General features: G+C 42.3%; 1 protein-coding gene across 1 annotated transcript in view; it reads left to right on the forward strand.

Annotated features, from left to right (window-relative positions):
* The window catches only part of LOC138777129 (follistatin-related protein 4-like), a 42,366-nt gene that overhangs the window by 14,362 nt on the left and 7,176 nt on the right, over nucleotides 1–20,828 (forward strand). The window contains exons 4-8 of the mRNA XM_069956239.1: nucleotides 1,326–1,460; nucleotides 7,841–7,867; nucleotides 16,793–16,911; nucleotides 17,918–18,067; nucleotides 18,979–19,086. Of these exons, the coding sequence (XP_069812340.1) occupies nucleotides 1,326–1,460; nucleotides 7,841–7,867; nucleotides 16,793–16,911; nucleotides 17,918–18,067; nucleotides 18,979–19,086 (539 nt within the window). The remainder of the gene's footprint in view (nucleotides 1–1,325; nucleotides 1,461–7,840; nucleotides 7,868–16,792; nucleotides 16,912–17,917; nucleotides 18,068–18,978; nucleotides 19,087–20,828) is intronic.

Here is a 20,828-nt window from a genome sequence, read left to right on the forward strand (position 1 = left end):
AGTGCTTAGCTCACCTCTACCTACAACCATGACAACAGGTATCTCTACGTCTAGAGGAAAGGATCCCCGTATCCATCCTGGGCCGGGGTCTGCGCCATAATTGCGCTGATCCCGGCTCGGCATTCTATTGCTTTCGGCTGCAGCAGCCAAAAGCAATAGATCACTGATCTCATGGATTCATGCAGTATAACTATACTGCATGGATCTCTATGAGAGATCAGAGTGCATATACTAGAAGTCCCCCAGGGGGGCTTCTAGTATATGTGTAAAGTAAAAGAAAAATGTATTTTTAATAACACAAAGCCCCCTCCCCTAATAAAAGTGTGAATCACCCCCCTTTCCCCATTTTATAAATAAAAATAAATAAATAAACAAACATGTTTGCTATCGCCCTGTGCGTAATCGCCCGAACTATTAATTTATCTTATTACTGATCTCACACGGAAAACGGCGTAAGCGTAAAAAAATTCCAAAGTGCAAAATTGCACATTTTTGGTTGCACCAAGGTACCGATAGAAAGATCACATCATGGCGCAAAAAATGACACCTTACACAGCCCCATAGACCAAACGATAAAAGCGCTATAAGCATGGGAATAAAGCGATTTTAATGAACATATATTTTCTTTAAAAGTTTTTAATTTTTTACAAGCCATCAAATCAAATAAAAGTTATACATGTTACATATCGTTGTTATCGTAATAACTTAAGAAACATATATAACAAGTCAATTTTAACCTAGGACGAAAGGAGTAAAAACAACCCCCGCCCCCCCCCCCCCACCCCAAATAAAAAAAAGTCTTTTTTTTTTTCAATTTCACCACACATATAATTTTTTTCTGGTTTCCCACCACATTTTAGGCAAAAGTTACATCTGCCATAGCAAAGTACAATTAGTTGCGCAAAAAATAAGGGCTCATCTGGGTCTCTAGGTGGAAAAATGCAGGCGCTATGGCCTTATATACACGAGGAGGAAAAAATGAAAGCGCAAAAATAAAAACTGTCTGTGTCCCCTAAGGGTTAAACAAATTCAAGCGAGGCCTTGATGCTTTTCTTTAAAAATGTAATATAACAAGTCATGGTCACCAGATTTTACGTCATAGGACGTTGATCCCGGGATGTATTCTAATTGCTATATTGGAGTTGGAAAGGTGCTTCATGAGGGTTTTTTCCTTCCTTTCGATCAACACAGTAGGGTTATAGGTTAAACTTGATGAATACTTGTATGTTTTAACTATGTTACTATGTAAAGACTATTGTTTCATATTATAATGACTATTGAACCAGAAGACCTTAGAACAAACAACTTAAATGTCTTTATTTCAGCCAACGGAACTGAACTTCATATTTCTAACGTACGTTATGAAGACACTGGGGCCTATACATGCATTGCAAGGAATGAAGTTGGTGTGGATGAAGACATATCTTCCCTTTTTATTGAAGACTCAGCAAGAAAAACCCGTAAGCATTGTTAATGTTTAATTTACAATTTCATATGAAATTCACAAAATATTTATCCCCCCCCCCCCCCCCAGTATAAAGTTATCTCTTACAATATACTAAGGTGTGATAGAAAAGAGAATGTGTCCTACAGTCACAGTGACTGGCAAAGTTTCCAAGGTAATGAGTGATTCTCATTCTCATTACCATAGGAAATAGAAAATTTTTCCACTCATTGGAAACCTATACTTTCATTCTTACCTCAATTAAATGGTAATGGTAAAGGTACAATATTCTATGACTATTGTCTAGGATTATATCTACTGTAGGTTAAAGGAGTGAGTTCCGATGATGTCACAACCCAATGGAAAATCCCCAACAAGGCTGATGGATTGCACGCTCAGCCAATCAGTGACTGCAGTCGTGTTCTGCCCCAGTCACTGACTGGCTGAGCTGGGAGTCCATCAACCAGGTTGTGATGTTGGCTGTGAAGGAGATGCCGGGGGTCCCGGAGTAGCAATGCAGCACTACAAAGGCTTGTGGAGATGTAATGATCATTTAATATATTAGTTATGGACACATATATTGAAAACCAGCATATATTATCGGCGATCATTGATTCTAATGGAAACGCTTTTACAGAGGTCAGGGGGTTTTGTCACACTGAGAGCAGGCTTGCTAAAGCCCGGGCCGTTGCTTGGTAATAGATCGGTGCCGTGCACGGGATCCAGGCCGTGGTTCAATAAAAGGACCATGGCACCAGCTTTAAAGCGACTCTGTACCCACAATCTGACCCCCCCCCCCCCAAACCACTTGTACCTTCAGATAGCTGCTTTTAATCCAAGATCTGTCTTGGGGCCTGTTCGGCAGGTGATGCACTTATTGTCCTAAAAAACAACTTTTAAACTTGCAGCCCCATGCCCAACAGGAGCATCTGTGCCCTAACTTTGCACCACCCCTCCGTCCCTCCTCCCCACCTTCTCCATCATTAGGAATGCCACTGAAACATTTTCTCCTGTCTGAACATTGAACATTGTCTTAACGATCCAGCCCATGTGCCGGGCTGACACAAGTGGCTGACACAATCTGCCTGGAGCATTCCTAATGATGAGGAGGGTGGGGAGGAGGGACAGAGAGGTTGTGCCAGCCTAATGCATACACAATCTAGGCCACGCCCGTCGGGCACGTAGCTGCTAGTTTAAAAGTTGTTTTTTAGAACAATATCTGCATCACCTGCCAAACTGACTTTTTTTTTCCAGTTTTACCAAACCTGTCGGACCCGGACATTGACAGGTCCACTTATTACTACTCATAACTGGTATACAGGTTTGGAGGTTCTCACAATAACAGTTTCTGCAGATCAGTCACAGCATCACTTTACTTGTAGTCTGTTAAAACATTGGGCCAGGAACACTCCCTTTCCTTGTCATCTCTTTAGCTCATGCCGTTTGGCAGGAAGGCTGTGTAGTTTATGCAGGCATTCACACCAAGTGCAGTTCAGCAAAGGACTTCCCATCTCTCTTCTTCACGGTCACATGGCCCCAGGGGCATACTACCAGCCATCTTGTTTTTAGTAGAACACATAAACATCTCATGTGAGCAATACATGTCAACATAAGCACATAATTAACACTGCAGCAATTCCTGCATCAACAAGGTAGTGTTAAAGGAGTGTTCCCATCTTAACATTTTTGGCATATCTATTATACAGTGATATGCTATCTACACAAATTCCATTAGGCCCTATGGAAATTATTTAAAGTGCGCAAAACTTATTATTCATCGTTTATTTATTTGTTTAAACTTCTGGACTACTCCCAGCCAACATAAGTATGCTAGAGGGTTTTTACTCTTGAGATTTGTGTGGGACCTTTATCTATCAGACATTTATGTTTTTGCCAAAGCATTGTAACTTTACCATTACTAACTTTTGACATGTCTTACAGAGATGTCAAAAGTTTTGATTATTCAAGGGCTCAAATCCCTAAACAATCATAAGAATTCCTGTCTTATTGCTTAACATATTGAAGGAGACAGGCTCTATAGGCCTACTGTGGAGCCCACCTTTTGCAACAAGTTGGATCAAGCAGTGCGCTGGGGAGACCACAGCAGAGGACGTCTCCTGGATATACAATCATTTGGGTCTTAGCATCTTAGCACATGAGACTAAATTGATACTAATGCTATAGGGATATAACTGGATGTTCATGTAGTTGAGTAATACTATTTTATACAGGAGATGGGATTTCTCATTTGTCAGCTGATCAATTGTCAGCTAATTACACAGGCCAATTATCAGCAAAGAGCGTTCCTGTCTGCCAATAACCAGCCTGTGTAAAATACATACAGTATACTTATGGGGAAATAGTTTTTTACTAAGACGTAGTGATTGTTTAGTGACAAAAGAAAACCCACATCTTTTTATAAAGCAAATAAGGAGAGATCACAAGACGGCATTCCAACAAATTAACTAATAATCGCTTTGTGTAATAGGGCCGTAAGACTTAGAGGCACCGTCATGAAACAAAACTTTTAACTTGTCAGAGAGACTTCTCAAGAAATGTAAACAGTCAGGGTCTGAGTATTCAGACCATGACAGATCAGAAGAACAGGCCGCATTCTCTCCCAGCTCTGTGTCACATGTGTCGCATAATGCACATCTATGGAGCCGTCTCCTTACACAGACATAGGGCAGGGAGAGGACTGTGTTGTAGCTCATTTACTGGTAAATTTTTACATGTCTCGCTGACATGTCAAAGATTTTGTTCCATGAAATTTTAAGGTACACTTTAAGGTCCCCATAAACTCTACACCTACAAAGGCCAAACCAACTGCTTGCAGCAGATTTGGCCATCAGTAAGAGGGTTTATTCTCACGTTCCTTATAATATGGAACCTACATACGGGAAGCCCTGTAGTGGAATCTTTCCCCGCCTGGCAACATGTTTTAATATGATGCCGCAAGTAAGGAAAGTGTTTGAATCTTTGTGGCACTGTAATCACACAGCCGCACAACTGTTTCATTACAGTGCCATGAATATTCAAACATTTTCCCCACTCCTGACATCATATTGATACATGATGCCTGGCAGGGAAAGAGTCCTTTAAAGGGCTTCCCCCATCTGTAGGTTCCGTGTTATACATAATGTGGGAATAAGTCCTTAGGCGTATGGGGCTCATCTGAGGCTCCACCAACAAGTGATGCCAGTGGAAATAAAGGTTGTCAAATTGAAGGGGGATCTGGTGCACCTTAAAAACCTCAGAAATTGATTTAAAAAAAAACAGCACGTAAACGAAAAGGCACAGCAGGGGAGCATGCATGGGTACATTAAAGATTCCCAGCTCCCTGAATTATGTCAACAAATTACTTTAACAGACCAATTTAAAATGGAGAAAAATGTTAGGAAACACAGTTTTCAGTACATTTGAAAAAAAAATACTTCTACATCCCTGAAAAGCTGGTCTATTTCTCACTTTAGTTCATCTCTTACAACCATAAATGCTGTAAACTAGGGGGAACTGAAACAACACCCCCCAGTATCTGTCAGTGTGTGTGTGTGTGTGTGTGTGTGTGTGTGTGTGTGTGTGTGTGTGTGTGTGTGTGTGTGTGTGTGTGTGTGTGTGTGTGTGTGTGTGTGTGTGTGTGTGTGTGTGTGTGTGTGTGTGTGTGTGTGTGTGTGTGTGTGTGTGCCATCCTGTTTCAATCTTAAAGGATTGGCTCATAGACTCCCCAAACCAAGTGCAAGGGCTGAAAAAATTGAAAGAAGAGAGGGAATCCCATACATCCTTCATTATACATAAAGAGGGGCCTCATGTACCTGCTGTAAAAATTTTATGTGAGAGCCTTGTGGCGACTTTCATATAATTGGAGGAGAGAGCCTGGTGGTGACCCCAATAAAAATTTATTGTGGACTAGAGCCTGTTGTGACCCACCTTCTAATTGTTGTTACAAGTGTAATTGTGGTGATCCACTGGGTGATGTTATTACTGGTGGTTGTGTCAGCTAAGCCAAAGGTGGTAGTGTCGTGACGCCAGTGCTTGTCCAGCACACAGGTGTGATGCTGGTACCTGTTTTATGTGGCTGGCTGTATTCCCCATTGGTTGGTTACCTACCGGGTTGTGATGGGTCCTTTGGGCTCTTGTCACAGTAGTCCTGAGTGGCAACTGACCCACCCAGACTATCGGTACCGCCACAGAAAAAAATCGCATTTTGTGTATATGGGTGCTGGTGCATATAAAATCTGACAGTCCCAAGTGATGTTAAAATAGAGCAGCTTTACTGTCAAGTTCTTCAACAATACAATACATTTTTGCAGAATAGATTCATCTTTGACACAGACTTCAGTGTTTAAACTTGTTGTGTTTTTAGAAGGTGCATGAGAAGTAGAATAAAAGAAAGGTAGTTGTAGCGGTGCTTGAAGAGGAGAGGAGAGGAGTCTGAACACTTTCTGCCCTACAGTGTCGAGCTACACGTCCTGTCAGGGTATTAAAAGCCCCAGTCGTGGTTATCTGGGTGTAGCTAAGTGTCCATGGGGTCCCAGTTACCTGCACTGCGAGATAGGATATGTAGACCTTCTTTACGGTAGCTTTGTCCTATCCAGGCTGGTTCCTCTTGTCTTCGGGATATTGCCCTGCTCTGTGTTGATGTGTTCTTGGCGTGGGTTAGGGTGTTCCTTGATTCCTCTCTCTTTAAAGTGCTTAGCACTGCATACTGAAAGTAGTGGTAGTAAATAAAGAACTGGTTGTCCATAGCTGCTTCTATACACTTGAGTGTCTAGACTAAACTGCACTGCTTGTCAACAAGAGACGTTTTTGACCCTCTAAAAAATTGTGGCTGAGGGGGGAATGTGCAAAGTGGGAGGCAGTGGTGTTGACTCGCAGTTGCTCATTCAGGAGCATGGCCTTCATCCCAGCTATTTGGGTGCTTTGCAAACATAAGCAGGCACATGTTGGTGCTGATCAGCCTGATGGTAGTGGCTCCCCTGCTGATCTTCGCATTGTCCAGTTTGGAAAAGACAAAACGTTTGTCTTTGGAACTCTCATCAAACGGGTGCATCACTACCTCTACACTGTTGAACTTTGACACCGCTAACACTGTAGAATCCTGTATGCAAAATGTTTTTTTGTCCTTTGCTATACTTGTGCAATGTGGCTACCACCTATATACCACTACTGTATTCCTTATACTATTGGTCTACTGTATGGAATTAGCTCGTTCACATTCACTAAATCCTTTTACTAGTCCTTACAAGGATTGTTGGGTATGTTTGTAAGCTAATTGCCTACCTATCTAGCCACACTAAGCCCTAAACTTGCTCTTTCCCTGCTCCAGCAGCTATCCCTAAAATCTAACAGAACATAAGTAAATCGAGCCTTAGGTAACTTGGCTCTATATAGACCCAGGTCTCCTGACGCAGTCGGCCAATCAGTGCTATGACAGCAGCTAATGTAGCTGCTGCATAGCAGGACCTCCCAGACCCTTACCCACTGATTAAGACCACCAAACATGCAGGGAGAAGACTATTAATTTAATTCTAGCACCATGCAGTATTTGTTCGAGTATTAAGTACTTTACAGTACAGCGATACTCAAGGGAAGTGTGAGATAATAATAATAATAATAATTTTTATTTATATAGTGCCAACAGATTCCGCAGCACATTACAATTCAGGCTCAAACGAGTATACTCGCTTATCTCTACTGTCCGTTAATGTTTTTGAGAACTTCCTTTCACCAGAGTTGTCTAATAATGAACTCAATTTGTCAAGTGTATTAGCCAATTTGACCCCTTGTTAGCATGTTATAGAAATCCATCAATAGATGCAATTTTAACTTTCCTAACATTATCCATTACGGCCTACAACTTTGATGATTTGTGATACAAGGTTTGTAAAACAACTGACAGCAATGAGAGATGATGTTCAGTTGATGAGATGCTAATGATCAGACAGGATGACAGGAGGGTGTCACCTTCGACTGAAATAGCAGAAAATCAATAATTATTTCAAAGTGGTTAGAAGACGTGACCATTTTTTTGTCTTCATTAGCTTTAGCTTCATTAGACTGGCAGATACAAGAACAGTAACCTGTACTTTAGTTTACATTTACTTTTTTCTTATTTGTTTAATCTTTTAAGTTTTTTTATTCCTTTTTATTGCGTTTTATCAAATGCTAAATAAATTTCTTATTTTTATACAGTACAGAAATATATGTGAAATGTGTGAAGACACCATTTTTTATATCAGTTATTTTTTAGTTACTTATATGAATGAATTTTGACTACATATTCTATTAAATGTCTGGGATTAGGTATTGTACATTCTAACTTTTTTATACCTTTTCTTTTTCTTCTATTTACCTGGATTATTCCCCCAAATCCTTAATATATGGCTATCGACACAGTTGCAAACATTCTGTGGAGAGAAGAAGGTAGTGTACCAACAATCTGATTTTATGCTGTGAAACAGTTTCAATAGAAAACACATAACATTTATTGTTTGATATCCATCAACAATTGATAAAGTATTATTAATAATAATAGTAATAATAATAATAATAATAATGACAGACCACTGGGCACACTGGCTAACGTTTCCTGTTTTCCATGATCACACTCCAGCCTTGCTGTGTGGAGTGGAAAAGAGTCATATCATTATCATGGCCTTAGGCAGACTTCTTAAATAAATATGTTGTGCTATATATTTAAGCTGTCTAACGTAAGTTTACACCATCCATAGGTTGTCTTTTTGTTATGGCAAAAATGTGTGACAAAATTTAGGGCATTTTTAGAACATTTAAACCACACCCATACCATACCCACTATTACATTGAATAAAAGAAAAAGTTTTATAGTGCCAAAAATGTTACTCCTGAGGCCGGGCATTTCACTTTCACATATCTGACAGCATAAAGCTGTCAGTAGCAGATGGTGGACTTGGCGGATCAGTGGCGTAAAGTTTTTTTCCCAGTACAGTAGTGGACGTTAGTGGATCAGCGGTATATCAACCAACAAAACACAGTAATCACTGAACTCAAGGAGAACAGTGAAAAAAATTCCAATGAAGTACTCAATCAAGAGTCTCCACTGATGCCCCCAAAAATCTAAATATGCAAAACAAGAGTCCGTGGAGCCTCAGTTACGAGTCTCAAAACACGGGATAGCCAGATATCGCTAGCCTGTTGCCAACGGGGTGCCTCCATGATGGGGAGAGCACCACACCACCCTGATAAATAACCCCTTAAGTCCCACTCGGTTGCGAGTATTGGAACATAGACAGGGAAACAACAGGGTGGCCCCTTTTGTCAATGTCTAACTCAAGGTGCGAGCATTGCGATCATGACAAGGGCTTGCAAAGGCAGGCTTCCACCCACAGACAGCCGTTTCGGGGTTTTTGCCCCTCGTCAGTGTGGGGTAGGATTCTGGCTAGTTGGGGCAATGAAAAATCAACCAACAAAACACAGTAATCACTGAACTCAAGGAGAACAGTGAAAAAAATTCCAATGAAGTACTCAATCAAGAGTCTCCACTGATGCCCCCAAAAATCTAAATATGCAAAACAAGAGTCCGTGGAGCCTCAGTTACGAGTCTCAAAACACGGGATAGCCAGATATCGCTAGCCTGTTGCCAACGGGGTGCCTCCATGATGGGGAGAGCACCACACCACCCTGATAAATAACCCCTTAAGTCCCACTCGGTTGCGAGTATTGGAACATAGACAGGGAAACAACAGGGTGGCCCCTTTTGTCAATGTCTAACTCAAGGTGCGAGCATTGCGATCATGACAAGGGCTTGCAAAGGCAGGCTTCCACCCACAGACAGCCGTTTCGGGGTTTTTGCCCCTCGTCAGTGTGGGGTAGGATTCTGGCTAGTTGGGGCAATGAAAAATCAACCAACAAAACACAGTAATCACTGAACTCAAGGAGAACAGTGAAAAAAATAGCCAGATATCGCTAGCCTGTTGCCAACGGGGTGCCTCCATGATGGGGAGAGCACCACACCACCCTGATAAATAACCCCTTAAGTCCCACTCGGTTGCGAGTATTGGAACATAGACAGGGAAACAACAGGGTGGCCCCTTTTGTCAATGTCTAACTCAAGGTGCGAGCATTGCGATCATGACAAGGGCTTGCAAAGGCAGGCTTCCACCCACAGACAGCCGTTTCGGGGTTTTTGCCCCTCGTCAGTGTGGGGTAGGATTCTGGCTAGTTGGGGCAATGAAAAATCAACCAACAAAACACAGTAATCACTGAACTCAAGGAGAACAGTGAAAAAAATTCCAATGAAGTACTCAATCAAGAGTCTCCACTGATGCCCCCAAAAATCTAAATATGCAAAACAAGAGTCCGTGGAGCCTCAGTTACGAGTCTCAAAACACGGGATAGCCAGATATCGCTAGCCTGTTGCCAACGGGGTGCCTCCATGATGGGGAGAGCACCACACCACCCTGATAAATAACCCCTTAAGTCCCACTCGGTTGCGAGTATTGGAACATAGACAGGGAAACAACAGGGTGGCCCCTTTTGTCAATGTCTAACTCAAGGTGCGAGCATTGCGATCATGACAAGGGCTTGCAAAGGCAGGCTTCCACCCACAGACAGCCGTTTCGGGGTTTTTGCCCCTCGTCAGTGTGGGGTAGGATTCTGGCTAGTTGGGGCAATGAAAAATCAACCAACAAAACACAGTAATCACTGAACTCAAGGAGAACAGTGAAAAAAATTCCAATGAAGTACTCAATCAAGAGTCTCCACTGATGCCCCCAAAAATCTAAATATGCAAAACAAGAGTCCGTGGAGCCTCAGTTACGAGTCTCAAAACACGGGATAGCCAGATATCGCTAGCCTGTTGCCAACGGGGTGCCTCCATGATGGGGAGAGCACCACACCACCCTGATAAATAACCCCTTAAGTCCCACTCGGTTGCGAGTATTGGAACATAGACAGGGAAACAACAGGGTGGCCCCTTTTGTCAATGTCTAACTCAAGGTGCGAGCATTGCGATCATGACAAGGGCTTGCAAAGGCAGGCTTCCACCCACAGACAGCCGTTTCGGGGTTTTTGCCCCTCGTCAGTGTGGGGTAGGATTCTGGCTAGTTGGGGCAATGAAAAATCAACCAACAAAACACAGTAATCACTGAACTCAAGGAGAACAGTGAAAAAAATTCCAATGAAGTACTCAATCAAGAGTCTCCACTGATGCCCCCAAAAATCTAAATATGCAAAACAAGAGTCCGTGGAGCCTCAGTTACGAGTCTCAAAACACGGGATAGCCAGATATCGCTAGCCTGTTGCCAACGGGGTGCCTCCATGATGGGGAGAGCACCACACCACCCTGATAAATAACCCCTTAAGTCCCACTCGGTTGCGAGTATTGGAACATAGACAGGGAAACAACAGGGTGGCCCCTTTTGTCAATGTCTAACTCAAGGTGCGAGCATTGCGATCATGACAAGGGCTTGCAAAGGCAGGCTTCCACCCACAGACAGCCGTTTCGGGGTTTTTGCCCCTCGTCAGTGTGGGGTAGGATTCTGGCTAGTTGGGGCAATGAAAAATCAACCAACAAAACACAGTAATCACTGAACTCAAGGAGAACAGTGAAAAAAATTCCAATGAAGTACTCAATCAAGAGTCTCCACTGATGCCCCCAAAAATCTAAATATGCAAAACAAGAGTCCGTGGAGCCTCAGTTACGAGTCTCAAAACACGGGATAGCCAGATATCGCTAGCCTGTTGCCAACGGGGTGCCTCCATGATGGGGAGAGCACCACACCACCCTGATAAATAACCCCTTAAGTCCCACTCGGTTGCGAGTATTGGAACATAGACAGGGAAACAACAGGGTGGCCCCTTTTGTCAATGTCTAACTCAAGGTGCGAGCATTGCGATCATGACAAGGGCTTGCAAAGGCAGGCTTCCACCCACAGACAGCCATTTCGGGGTTTTTGCCCCTCGTCAGTGTGGGGTAGGATTCTGGCTAGTTGGGGCAATGAAAAATCAACCAACAAAACACAGTAATCACTGAACTCAAGGAGAACAGTGAAAAAAATTCCAATGAAGTACTCAATCAAGAGTCTCCACTGATGCCCCCAAAAATCTAAATATGCAAAACAAGAGTCCGTGGAGCCTCAGTTACGAGTCTCAAAACACGGGATAGCCAGATATCGCTAGCCTGTTGCCAACAGGGTGCCTCCATGATGGGGAGAGCACCACACCACCCTGATAAATAACCCCTTAAGTCCCACTCGGTTGCGAGTATTGGAACATAGACAGGGAAACAACAGGGTGGCCCCTTTTGTCAATGTCTAACTCAAGGTGCGAGCATTGCGATCATGACAAGGGCTTGCAAAGGCAGGCTTCCACCCACAGACAGCCGTTTCGGGGTTTTTGCCCCTCGTCAGTGTGGGGTAGGATTCTGGCTAGTTGGGGCAATGAAAAATCAACCAACAAAACACAGTAATCACTGAACTCAAGGAGAACAGTGAAAAAAATTCCAATGAAGTACTCAATCAAGAGTCTCCACTGATGCCCCCAAAAATCTAAATATGCAAAACAAGAGTCCGTGGAGCCTCAGTTACGAGTCTCAAAACACGGGATAGCCAGATATCGCTAGCCTGTTGCCAACGGGGTGCCTCCATGATGGGGAGAGCACCACACCACCCTGATAAATAACCCCTTAAGTCCCACTCGGTTGCGAGTATTGGAACATAGACAGGGAAACAACAGGGTGGCCCCTTTTGTCAATGTCTAACTCAAGGTGCGAGCATTGCGATCATGACAAGGGCTTGCAAAGGCAGGCTTCCACCCACAGACAGCCGTTTCGGGGCTTTTGCCCCTCGTCAGTGTGGGGTAGGATTCTGGCTAGTTGGGGCAATGAAAAATCAACCAACAAAACACAGTAATCACTGAACTCAAGGAGAACAGTGAAAAAAATTCCAATGAAGTACTCAATCAAGAGTCTCCACTGATGCCCCCAAAAATCTAAATATGCAAAACAAGAGTCCGTGGAGCCTCAGTTACGAGTCTCAAAACACGGGATAGCCAGATATCGCTAGCCTGTTGCCAACGGGGTGCCTCCATGATGGGGCAAGCACCACACCACCCTGATAAATAACCCCTTAAGTCCCACTCGGTTGCGAGTATTGGAACATAGACAGGGAAACAACAGGGTGGCCCCTTTTGTCAATGTCTAACTCAAGGTGCGAGCATTGCGATCATGACAAGGGCTTGCAAAGGCAGGCTTCCACCCACAGACAGCCGTTTCGGGGTTTTTGCCCCTCGTCAGTGTGGGGTAGGATTCTGGCTAGTTGGGGCAATGAAAAATCAACCAACAAAACACAGTAATCACTGAACTCAAGGAGAACAGTGAAAAAAATTCCAATGATCAGCGGTATATACTTATTTTTCCCCCAGGACAGTAGTGGACATTGATGGATCAGCAGTGTAAAATTACATTTTATCCTTGGTCAGCAGTGGACGTTGGTGGATCAGCAGCGTATCAAAGTGACAGCACCATGAGGGGCAACCTATTTTACCCAGAGTGGCCTAGAACAGACACCTGTGACAATGTTTAAAACCTTACAAAAAGAGTGGTGTCCTCAAAGGATGCAAGGAATTGACAGACATCACACATCATAACTCCAGGGTAACTTGGAAAATGCAGCTCTGCATGAAGTTGCCTGAATGCCCCATGAGGAAGTCTGACACCACCGTTCTCTGCTTGTACAGCTGGTCTAACATGTGGAGAGCTGAATTCCATTGTGTCAGCACATCACAGATCAGCTGATGCTCTGGCAGACCACGCTGAATCTGGAGGAGGGCATTTGTGAAGATTACGAATGGCTGAAATGTATGCAGAGCTTGCTTTACATCTTTATCAGCTCCTTCAGTCTAGTGAAGGAAGATAGGATTATTTTGGACTATCTTGGACTATCAGGTTGATGACGTGAGCCATGCATGCTGCCTGAGTCAGCCCTCCCCACTGCAGTGCCAGCACAATTTTTTGCCCGTTGTCATTGACTACAGGTCATATCTAACGTTGATAAGGGGTAAGCCAGTTAGCGATTTCCTCCCTGAGGCAGCCAAGCAGTTCCTGCCCTGTGTGGCTGCACCTGGTGTACCTGGTTGGAGACAGAAAATCACAAAGACTTGGCAACTTTCTTCTGCAGGTAGTTGTGAAGCATTAGAATGGCCTGCTATGAAAAATAATGCCTATTCTGTACTTTTCACTTGGGCACAAGGCATCAGCTCACTTAGCTCTTTTAAGTACACTTTCTGGAATGGCAGTAACTGCAAGGCAAGAAGTTTAGCCAGGTGAGCATTCAGCTTCAGTGCAATGGGGTGGGTGTTAGTGTACTGCTGTCTTCGGCCCATGGACTCAGACAGTGATTGCTGTTAAAGCAGTGGTGATGTTTGACCAATGAAGGAGACAGGTGGGTATTCCTGACTTATAGTGAGGATGTACACCTACCCCTTTTGCCTTGATGGCACAACCCACCTACCTCTCCTGATGATGATGATGATGTTTCCTCGTCAATGCTGTCATTCTCCAGTGTTAAACAGTGAGATGCAGTAGGTGCCCCTCCTAGCCTCTCCTGAAAGCCTTGAGTACTTTCAATGGCTGGAATCTTAACACTGCCTTCCAAACACTGATTATCTGGAAATTCCTCTTCCTTGTCTGAAAACAGCGGTTGAGACTCCAAAGGTAGCGCTAGACTTGACAGAAGTTGGTGGACCTATGGTGCTTCAAAGATGTTTGGCATAGTCAAGACAGGAGAAGTGGCAGAGATGAGAGACTGCACTTGCAATGTATTGGTTGTGTCTGATGATTCCACTGATAGTTTGCACCGAGTATGGTCACTGCCTGGTATGGAGTATCGAACTCTGGAGGAACCAATCCCCGACTGCAGGCTGGCTGGTTATAACTTGACCACTGACTTGTATAGGTAGCTGTTCCCTGTTGCCACACTTGTTGCTATTAGCACCACCCCGACCACTTGTTCCACCACTTCTCCAGCCTGACTGCCACTGGCCATACCACGGAAAGGACCAGACTTTAGCTGCTTAGACATGATGTTGTTAGTTGTAGTATCCATTACAGAAAATTGACCTAATATGCCACGTGCCTCTGTGGGTTAACTTCACCCCAGATGGCCAAACAGGACTTTATTGCTTGATATGACACTTAGGACAGTGCACAATTTATCCAAACAGAAAATGGACCTAATATGCTATGTGCCTCTGTGGGTTAACTTCATCCCAAATGGCCAAAAAGGTCTTTATTGCTTGATATGACACTTAGTACAGTGCCAAAATATATGCAACAAGGGAAAAAAGTAATATCACACCTACCTCAGTGGGTTAAATTCACCCAAAATAGGCAGCAAAAATGTTGTTGGGAACAGTGACACAATACGCACAGTGCCACACACACTAAACACAGGGAACTGATGTCACCTGAAAGTGCCTCAGTTGGTCAATAGATAAACAGTAACACTCTACAGTTTCTACACTAAAGCACTTCTGCCCCATTGTAACCTACTCTAAATTGACCTGCTTGAACCTATAATGTCCCTTTCTCTCTCTGTCCCTCACTGCTCTATCCAGATGCTTCTCTTTCTCACTTCAGCAACTGAATGACGACTTCCTGTTCCCTGCTACACTATATTGAATAGTGCCAATAGGGGGAGACTTTGAGCTGTAATAACACTACTAAAACTGTTTAGGGATATTTCCATGCTCATGCCACTGTCTTCATGTTTTAAAATGCCATTTTTTTTAAAAGGTTCGGTCGAACTCGGACAAAAATTTGGTTCGTTAACAAGACAAATTTTTGGCAAAGTTCTAAATGAACCCGGCTCAACAAGTTTAATTCGCTCATCTCTACCTGTAATGTATTGTTTGGGGGGGGTCCTGTATACCTGTAGTTTATAGTTGTGGGGGTCCTGTATACCTGCAGTGTACAGTTGTGGGGGTCGATCCTGTAGGCCTGTAATGTATATTTGCGTGGGTGGGTCCTGTATACCTGTAGTGGGAGGGTCTATCCTGTATGCCTGCAGTGTAGAGTGTGTGGGGGGGGGGGTCCTGTATAGCTGTAATATAGTTCAAGGGGTCCTGTATGTCTCTATTGTATAGTTGGGGTGGAGTCTGGTATACCTGTAGTTCAGGGGGTTCTTTTTACTTTTACTGTATAGTTGGGGTTTCTTTATACCTTTACTGTATAGTTGGGTGTCCTGTATAACTGTAGTGTATGGATTGGGTGGGAAGGGGTCCTGCATACCTGTAGTGTATAGTTGGGGGGTCTTATATTCCTCTGTTGTATATTTCTATGGGTCTGTTTTGAGGCAGCTGCCCCTAGCAACCAGATTCCAGCTCAGTTTGAAAATGAAAGTACTAATCATATTGGTTGTTAAGGCTTCAATATACCTTCCCAACTACCATTATTGTGTGTGTGAGGAGGGATGTGTGGTCAGACACTGACATCATCTTTATGAGGTAAAATGTGATCTCCAGAACATTCTCCCATTTATGACTGTCATATTTGTGATTGTGATTCTTTGGATCTGCATTTTCATGTCTCTATAGCAGTTTGGAGACCCATGCTCTATAGCTCTGGCTGAGCGCTACTTACCTCACCTGTGCATTGCTGGGAAGACACGCAGCTCTAATGATATCACCTGTGTATGCAGTGTGCGGCAGATTCTTCCCTTCATTTTTATGGGGAGGTCTTGCCCATCCCCCACCTCTCCTGTACATCTGGCCAGGAGGGGACCTTCTCTCTAACCTTCCCGGGCACCCACTGTATCTGCTTGCCAAATTTACGGTCAAACAGTTCAGGTATTTGGAGGCCTAAAGAGGACAGACAGACGGACATTCGTTTTTATTATGTAGATTCACAATAAATTCCAATGTGATGTGCGAGAACCAAACAAGCAAATTATGTACACCTTAGGTGAAATGCCATCTCATTTTGCTATGGACCAACCTTTTCAACCGTACAAATCCGCATCGTGTATAGTAAAAAATTGCAAGTCAACCACAAGCTTTTTAGGGGTCAATAAATAATATAATAATAATAATAGAGTCTGATTAGGGAACAACAAATATTAAATAAAATTATTCTTTATAAAAGCAACAAAATCCAACCATTATTTAGCTTTTGTCAATGGAACATTTCCATTCCCATCACATTGCACTGTGTTCTTGAATGTCATACATAAGCTTTTAACAGGGTTAATGTTTCTCTGTTTCCAAACCAATAAATAATGTTGCACTTTCCTGCTGTGTTATAGAGCTTTTTCAGATGGAGAACAAAAACTGAGATTTATAATTCTGCTTCTTTTTCTTTTGATTTCCCTACAGGTTTGAGTGTGGGAAACATGTTTTATGTCTTTTCTGATGATGGAATCACAATAATTCACCCACAAGAATGTGAGATCCGGAGACAGATCAAGCCCAGCGAGAGGATTCTTACAAGCTATGTATGTTTCAATTAACTTTCTAAAGGTTTTGTAGAAATGTTACATAAGATTGAAGCTTGTAATCGTTGTTATCGCTATCCTAATACACTATGTAACACAGAGTAAATCAGAGCTGAATGGATGACCCTTCTATCTATTCTTGCTCTTTTTTGAGCAAGAAATGAAGGTTGATTACATTTTACAACAAAGATTATGCAGCCATAACCCTTCGTAGGGGCTTTGCTGACCATTTTAAAAGTTGTGTGTCATGACTGTACCCATTGAGACCTTGGTGCGGTACTTGGCTCGTAAAGTATGATGGAGACTGCACTTTTGGGCATGGATTTGTGCTTTTTCTGTGTTTCACTTGCTCAGACCTAAAATCATCGCCCGGCAACCGCACATCGCTATGAGTAATAGCCATGCGCGGCCAATGACGACAATTGCCCAAACAGTTGATACTATCCACACTCCCAGTCTCCTCCTGAGCTGTGTATGCATTCCAGCACTGCAGCTTTAGAGGCCGCTCAGCCAATTACTGGCCGGGACCACAGCGGGCAGTGATTAGCTGAGCGGCCTGTCAGTTCAGACACACCACTCTGAAGCTGCAGCGTGTGGTGTCGGGAAGCACGCACGCTCCATACAGGTGGACAGGTAAAGTATTAACTGTTTAGGCAAGGGCTAAATGGACATCGCTAACAATGTCTATGCAGCCCTTGCTAAATGATTATCAGGCTGTGTAATAGGCCCAGTAAACGAGCACCAATCTACCAGATCTGCGCTCGTTTACAATATTGCCCATGTAATACGACCCTTACACTCCCCCCATATCTCTTTAAATGCCGGCACCCTCTAACTTTCGTCAAAAAGAAAAATATACACCTAACACATCTCAAAGCCTATCATTCTAATGTTTGACCTTCTTGACCAGTCTTCCAGGTCAGTTACCTTATTGTGCACAAGGCCTTTAATATGTGTTGCCAGGCACAGTGTTTTATAATATGTTTCCTATATTTTTTTTATTTAGGAAGAGATGTGTCCGCAAACTAAAGGAGACTCTGATCAATTGTGTTCATGGTCCTCTGCCATCAACGTAAGAGAGAAATACATCTATGTCTCCCAGCCAAACCAAAATAGGGTTTTAATAATTGACATCCAGATGCAAAAGGTTAAACAGGTAATATTACATAAAATAATGAATATTCAAGTTTATATCCATGCTTTCCATGCTTGCCAACAATCTTTAATTTAACAGTACAACCTACCACTAAACCATCTATTTACTAAGTGATGGAGGTTGGGTGGCAAGCCAACTCCTGGCTACTACTTTTTGAAGCAAAATAGAGGGATGTACACACCATCGATCTAATCACCCTCTCTCCCCATCCATTGACAGACAGCTCTTGTCTCATACTATATATTTCACATGCTCTCCCATCACGAACCTGATGTGTAAATATGAGATAGTATAGAATTGTTTTTCAGAATGAATTATAGAGGTTGATGGAGCTTAGGAATGATAGGAGGAGAAAACAATTCACACATAAATTGATTGATTTATACAAAGATTGTTAAAGCAACAGAAATGTCACCATTTTCTTTTTCATTGCGGTGGTGGTCCCCTACTTGGGCTACCCCTTATCCTGGCTTGGTCTATAAGAGAACCCAACAGCAAGTGTTTATAATCCTTGCAGCGCCACCACAATGGAAATTAAGAAATAAAAATTTCTCAGCATAGAAACGTAGAAGATTGTCGACAGAAAAGACCCCTTGCTCCATTTAGCAGATTAGCTCTATTCAATAGGGCATTTTATTATTGCAATTGTTATCAAAGGGCTTTCATTAGGGCATTTCATTTCATTACTTTCATTGCTCCTTTGAGTCACTCTTTACTTAGGAGCAGTCGATTTTTTTAATGAAAAGATTTAAGTTTTAGTAATTAGATATCTGGATTCTTCCTCACATTTCCGTATCTCTTCACTGTATTTTGGTGGTGTTGTAAGATGTACTCCAGACGCATGTGAGTCAGTTCCTGAGGTAATACATTTAACTACATTTTTGTAATTTTGATTTCTGCCTTTTTTGAAGACAATACAAGTTGACCCCTATCCAGCAAAATTACTTTATGACAAGTCCCATGACCAAGTCTGGATTCTCAGCTGGGGAGATATAAATAGATCGTATCCATCGTTACAGGTATGTATGAAGATAAAATGGCTAACATATTATCAATATTCAATGCTGTTCATTTCATTATCAATGTTTTATCATGTAGTAAGCACTTAATACACTTCAACAAAAATGTTATATAAAGGATTTAGGGATGGTTCTCAAGGTACTTGAAATAAACTGTTGGTGTATATAGGATGTATAGGATGCCATGAAATATCGATCAAGAGTACTTTTATTCATATAAAACATAAACGGTATATACTTTATAAAATGTCAATGATAAAATCTCTAAAAGAGTCCTTGAGGAACAGATTGCACCTTCTGAAAAGTCAAAGTAATTGAACTTCTCCTTTTGAAAAAAAAAAAAAAATAGCATTGTTAAAAAGATGGGAAAGACAATTAAAGAAGTTAAAATCCTTGTGAAGCGCTATAAAGACGTGGACAAGTGGTTGTGGCCAGAGCTACAACACTTGTCTTCTCAATTGTTTTCAAGTTAAGCGGGTCTCAGAAAGCAGGCAGCCGACCTGGTTGCTGGGGGTGCGGTGGCGGTTACTTTTTAGGAAACTGCGGCTGGGGCTTCGCCGCCCCGGCCAAGCGGCAAAGGTGTTGTGTGTGTATAATCATTATGACTGACAACTGACACCACCAGTCAGCTGTCAGTGTGTTACTGGACCTGGAGTCTCAGCCCCAATCACACCTGGGGCTGGGACTCCAGGCTCCATAACTATCTAATATCTAATTTGTGAACCTGATAATAATGATGAAAAATAGCCATTTATGAACTTGATTTCAGTTGTTAAAAGAGCCATTTGTAATTTGTGAAAAAATTTAAATTGTCAATAGCCGTTTGTTATCTTTATTATTATTATTATTTACAATTTTGATTTTTTTTTAAAAAGGCATTTTTGTTAACCCGATTACATTTGTCAATAGGAGGCGGATGTAAACTTGATTACAATTGTGAAAAAGAGGCAATTGTGAACCTGATTATAACTTTCATTACAACGCTTTTGTAAACTTGATTACAATTGTCAAACAAAGGTGGTTTTATACCTGATTACAATTGTGAAAAAGAGGAATTTGTTAACCTGATTATATTTGTCAATAGGAGGTGGTTGTGAACTCGATGAATTGTGAATAATAGCCGATTGTGGCCCTTTTTATAATTCTGGGTAAGAGACAGTTATGACTCTCATTATAATTGTGGATAGGAGCTGGTTATGACCCGCTAAAAAATGAGGACGAGAGCCTGTTGTGACTCCCTAAAACATGTGGGTGTTATCACCTCTGTGGCTGGAAAGAACTTGTTTGGAAAGAGCTTGTTTGTGCTGTTTTTTACGGCCGTGATAGAAGGAGCAAGTCTGCGCCAAGGACTTAAGCATTGCCTGAGACTTAAAAAATACTTCCGTACATGAAAAATGACTTATGACAATCAAGTAAAAAATTATAACAAGTAAAATATATAACTTGTATATATGGTCCACAAGTATAGGCAGATGTTTGTTTTTCTGTTTTACAGTTTGTGCAATACTGTATGAAATTCCCTTTCTATTCTAGCATCCTTATACCACTATGATATGTGGGATTCCATCTAAAGGAAGGAATCCAAGCAATTAATGGAAGGTGACCAGTGATGCTATCAAATTGGTTTCAAGTTACAACGATTTAATCATATTTGAAGAAAATTGAATCCGGTGGTAGATGATTATTACTAAAGATGAGCGAACTGGTTCGGCCAGTATGGGATCCGGTTCGGATTTTTCTAA

Source organism: Dendropsophus ebraccatus, unplaced genomic scaffold, assembly GCF_027789765.1.
Source record: "Dendropsophus ebraccatus isolate aDenEbr1 unplaced genomic scaffold, aDenEbr1.pat pat_scaffold_509_ctg1, whole genome shotgun sequence".
NCBI classification, from domain to species: Eukaryota; Metazoa; Chordata; class Amphibia; order Anura; family Hylidae; genus Dendropsophus; species Dendropsophus ebraccatus.